Genomic DNA, 5,028 nt, shown 5'->3' on the forward strand with positions numbered 1-5,028 from the left:
CATTTGTTGTGTAATAGAAAACAAATTATTTTGTAAAACTTTGTATTATATTTGTAATTAATTAATACCCAAACTAGACAACCCAAGTTTGGATTGAATAAAAACAAGCTATTTCCGTGTGTTATCTTAAATATTTTATGAACAAGTCAAAGCAATTAATATTTTTTTAAACACGAACTCAAAGCTACTATAAAATCCCGTAATCCAAGTTTTTAAATTAAGTACACGGTAGCCTCAAGACGAAAATGGATGGATTAAAATACCTTATTTTTCTACTGATGATAAACGGGGCTTACGTAAGAAATAGATATTAAAATGAGAGTCCTTATTGATTTAAATTTCCTTCATAGATGGCTCAAAATTCCTATGAAGCCCGGCTGCTGTCCATCAATTCATCAGCCAACTCGGTTTGGAATCTGGACAATGTTCGACTTTTGGGCCGAGAACACCGAATGAATGGATCTGCGGCTCTCCTGGACGATATGAGCAATGAATTCTATACATTCTCAGCCGAATGCTATCACGACGCGGATGGCAGTGGAAATTATAAACGGATGCCGTTCTTCGTCACAAAGGAGCCCATTTGCAAGGTGATGAAGACCATGCTGGAATACCTCGAGCCCAGTGTGGTTGTTGGGGTTAATACGGATTTTCCCATCAATGATATTCCATGTCCTGTTCCAAAGGGACAGTACTGGATCAAGGACATCGAACTGAACACGGACAATTGGCCGACTATAACTCCCAGAGGATATTTCAGAGGTATCGGGTATATATACAAAAATGGATTAACTCTCGCCGGGACAGTGGAAATCGTTTGTGAAATTAAAGATCGTCCAAAATAGTGATTTCTACATAAAATATTCTTAAAATCTTGTAAAAGAAATAAAGAATTTTTGGTGAACTATTTGGTCCATATATGTATGATCTAGATTGCTATCAAATTTTTTTGGAATCCCACTTTCTAAGGATTCTCGCTTATCATGATAGCCAAGTGCTAAAACGTTTAGGACAATGGATCTTTGGAACGATTTCTGGAAACCCCATAACCAAGAGTGCCAAAAGATTAGCATATCGTCCAGAAAATCGTTCAGATCAGAGATCAGACAAAATAGCCGCCAACACCTCCAACAGTCCTGCCCTCGATTCAGCTGCCTTGATAGGAAAATCCTGCGATCATGCATGAAATGATTTCCGAGGAAATCTGATACAGCGAGGATCGATTTTCCGGGGCTAGATGGCGATACGATCACTTGTCCGATACGGAGATCAACGGCAAAGGATCTCGTCCTCCGACGATGATGATGTGCACATTTTCTGCTAATCCTTCGGCTAACGCCCAGCACAGACACACCAAACAGACGTCGCCGCTGTGGCTTTATGCTAATGATCGGTTTTGGTCCAGAAACTAGGCCAAAAACTGCAAAACCACCGACCATGGCTCATTGTGCGGTGACTGAGTTTGGGTAAAAAAAAAAAAAGAGGAAACCAACAAACAGAGTGCGCCTAAATATTGCAAATCTGGCCGGCGACTGGGCCGGGCCATTGTTTCGGCCTGGCAGCGAGTGCGAAAATAAAAATCTCTTAATCGGCACTGGCGACAGCATTCAATGAGTTTTGCACTGCCTCTGGCTGTGGAAAGTGGACATGGGACGAAGGACATAGTGGACTGTGGGATGCGGTGCATGGGACTTGCACTGGCAACTGGCACTTGAAACATGACAATATCAATTTTTACGTACAATGGCCTAATCTGATAATCAGTGCAAACATGTCCTTTGTGTCCATTGTGCGTGGAACAATGCAAACGGCATAGTTGTGCGCCAGGATTAGGTGCCAAAGCCAGACGACGCGTCGGTGGACGGACGGCAGAAAAGTGAGGCAACCCCGGGCCAAGAGTTTTGTCAAAGTTTTAAAAGTCTTTTTTGGCAGCCATCCAATCCAAGTTTCCAAACAAAGAACATAGGAGTAACTAGTTAAACATGGCCATTATTACAGATAACATTTAAAAGTAATAATAGTAAGGATATAAAAATATAGTATTCCTTACTTATTAATATATTTACAACTCTGGTGATATTTTATAACCTGACATAAGAAGCACCCAAAAACGGAGTTCATTACGGATCTCTATTAAATGATTAATGTGCATTTTATGGTAAACTCCCGGGCCAGACGATCCCCATAAAACGAGCGATCATAAAAGGAAGACAAGTAAAAACAAGGGAGCCGGGCGAGATGATCGGTGCATGTAAAATGAATTCGAGACACGGGACTTGAGACTCGAGACTCGAACTCGGGACTCTCCAGCTTGTCAATCAAATTGCAGAGGCACACAACATAAAAATGATCGACAACAATGACACTTTGGGCGGCAGGAATGTCGCGGATAAGCATCACCACAAACACATATACATATACATCCAAAGATCTGGCCGTCAGGAAGGTTCATTTATCATTGGAATTGGATGGGGAATGTGCTCACTGGTGGCGGAGGTGTGGCTTATGCCCAGCATGAATTAATCATCGCACAAATCAAATTGAAATCACAACAGTATAAAAAACAATAAAAATATCATAACAAATGCTGTGCCAGGATTTAATAAGGGAAGGCACGACTTCCAGGGATTGTCCTCCCCATTAGAGGACGTTTTCAAGGAGGGTTGGGCCCTGCAGAGATACAACCACAAATTGACTTGTTTTGTCGGGTTGCAACTCCCCGCAAATTAGTTGCTCAATTGGGTAATAAAACCAAATGTGCCAATTGCTAATGCTGTTGAAAGTTTTCCCTCGGCGATGCCACTTTCGTTGCAAGTGCCCGAAAACAATTGTGCAATTGTGCATTAATTGCATTTCGAGGGGAAGGCAAAAGCCACAGGACATTGCCTCAAATGGGTATTGCATATGCTGGGATTTAAAGATTCTTTGTATTACCAGAAGAGTTTGGTGGTTTAGATACCGACCCCGTCCGGTCCACTCAATTATGTCATATCGGCCATGCTAAATGGACTTTTAACTTGCTTTGATTGTATAATTTGGCTCGTTCTTCGGGGCTTACCTTTTATGGCCGGCCATTAAAAAGGCGAACGAGCTTGCTCAGATTTATCAGCGTGCACGCCATAAAGTAACAAATAAATTTAAATACTAATAATAATAAAAAGTAATACACGCACTCCCATAGGGGGTCCCTTCGGGTGGCATCCTCGAAAAAGGATACACCAGCCAACCAGTTCGCCGTGTGCAAAAGGCCAACACACATTTATGGCCAGCAATTAAATGGGGCTGCCATTTGTTTTATTATAACAGCGAGCGAGCTACTGAAGCGCCATCATCAGTAGCGAAGCAAAAGCAAAGCAGGACGAAAGCAAAGCAGCATCGGCATCAGCGATAAGGCTCCGTTTTATTATTATCCTTTATGCTTTTCGTGTGCTTTTTTTCCAGCCCTCCAACGGGGGGCCTTTGGTTGTGGGGCGTGGCCCGGGCATGGGTGCCACACATTAGAATAGGCCGGGCTAAAACAAGACAACAGAAATTAATAGACACATATGGAAATGGGAATGCTCTTTAAAAGTTTGGGGGTTTTTTCTAACTTTGAATATTCAAGAAAAAATGGTTTTGAATTTCTTATATGCCTTTGTTGATAAACTATAAGTATTTTTTCAAAATTGACTAACTGTTTGTTTTATAAAAATTTTTATAATTTATATTATATTTCAAACTAATTTTGATAAACCAAACCATAAGCTCAAAATATTTAAAAACCTTTTTAGTTTTGGAGAAGAATAGGAAATTGTATGTAGTACTTAGATAAATTAATGCATTATCCAATAATTTGTATATTAAAGGCTTAAAGATCTTTTACAATGCATATAGAATGCCCCTGCCTTTTTTTATAAAATTACTCCATTCTTCTATGTATATTTATAAAAATCATTCTTCATTATTCTTCTTTCTTATGTAGTAGGCCCTATTCCAAACACCATTCTTCACAGCTTAACTAATGTACCCCTGTTTTGTAAGGACATCCAAAGACAAGGCCATAAAAAGTCGCAATGCGCCATAAAAACAGTTAAAGCCAAGACAAAAGTCGCCCAGTGGCATACCCCATAGAGACACTCACTCACACACCTACACACGGCACTCAAATGCGATTTGGGAGTCGTTAAAAGTGTGCCTGAGTATGGGTGATGAGTTCTCTCCTGCCTGTGTGTGTGTGTGCTGCCAAGTCCTGTACAAATTAAGCCTTTCTAGGCAAACAAACGAGCGCGCATATCCTTGTTAAGTAAATACATATATATACAATATATAACAAAATAAAACCCGCAGAGGAGATCTGTGAGCTCCACCCACTCCACATCGCCCCACTCCCCCTGCAGAGCATGTGCAAAGTAGGTTGCTCAAATCGCACACAACATAAAACATTTTTAATGCCAAACAACAACAAAAACAAGAGGGGAAAAAAGCGGAATAACAGACAATAAAAAAAAGCACACAAAACGAGCATAAAAATGGCAGCTGGCAAAAGAAAATGGCCGCCCAGTGGCACCCCTTGCACACCCACTCCCCTCTCTGACTCTCCACAAATATCCCCCCCGTCATCCTGTTTGGCGGTCATACGTACAGGATATTGTGTAAAAAGGATTAATGTGCCCCGTTTTCTCTCTTTGTTTTAATTGCATTGAGGTTAAGGGGAGCAGAACATTTTGGCCAAGAGGAATGGGCCCAAACGAAATGTAAAATGCCCAAAAGCGTCGGAAAATAAATGTATGTATTACTACCCAGGACGTAGGACTTTATCAACCGGAAGGGGTCTCCCGATAGTCACTACTTAATAGATTTCCTCTCTTAAAAAATGATGTGTGTTAGTTTAATGACGTAATTCCTATAGTTTAAAACTTGATTTTTTATTAAGTAACACCCCCCTTGACAGAAGCCCCTGATTTTTGGTTAGCCAGCGAATAAAATATATATTTGATGCCATAAAAATGTCACAGACGCCTTGAGTTATGCAGCCTGGCTGTGGCTTAT

The 5,028-nt window shown here is 40.8% G+C and overlaps 1 protein-coding gene across 1 annotated transcript; it reads left to right on the forward strand.

The window, feature by feature from the left end:
- The first annotated feature begins 242 nt into the window (after nt 1–242).
- Nucleotides 243–918, forward strand: CheA84a (Chemosensory protein A 84a). The gene is made up of 2 exons (XM_017236202.2): nt 243–296; nt 351–918. The coding sequence occupies exons 1-2, from the start codon at nt 246–248 to the stop codon at nt 843–845; spliced, it is 546 nt and encodes a 181-aa protein (XP_017091691.2). The 5' UTR covers nt 243–245; the 3' UTR covers nt 846–918.
- The last annotated feature ends 4,110 nt before the right edge of the window (nt 919–5,028 follow it).

Source organism: Drosophila bipectinata, chromosome 3R (genome assembly GCF_030179905.1).
Source record: "Drosophila bipectinata strain 14024-0381.07 chromosome 3R, DbipHiC1v2, whole genome shotgun sequence".
Lineage (NCBI taxonomy): Eukaryota > Metazoa > Arthropoda > Insecta > Diptera > Drosophilidae > Drosophila > Drosophila bipectinata.

What these genes read in the sequence shown, in the direction of transcription:
- CheA84a (XM_017236202.2), top strand. Translation starts at nt 246, where the DNA reads ATGGATGGATTAAAATACCTTATTTTTCTACTGATGATAAACGGGGCT. An exon ending in TGATGATAAACGGGGCTTAC is followed by an intron (nt 297 to 350) that starts GTAAGAAATAGA and finishes TTTCCTTCATAG; the next exon opens with ATGGCTCAAAATTCCTATGA.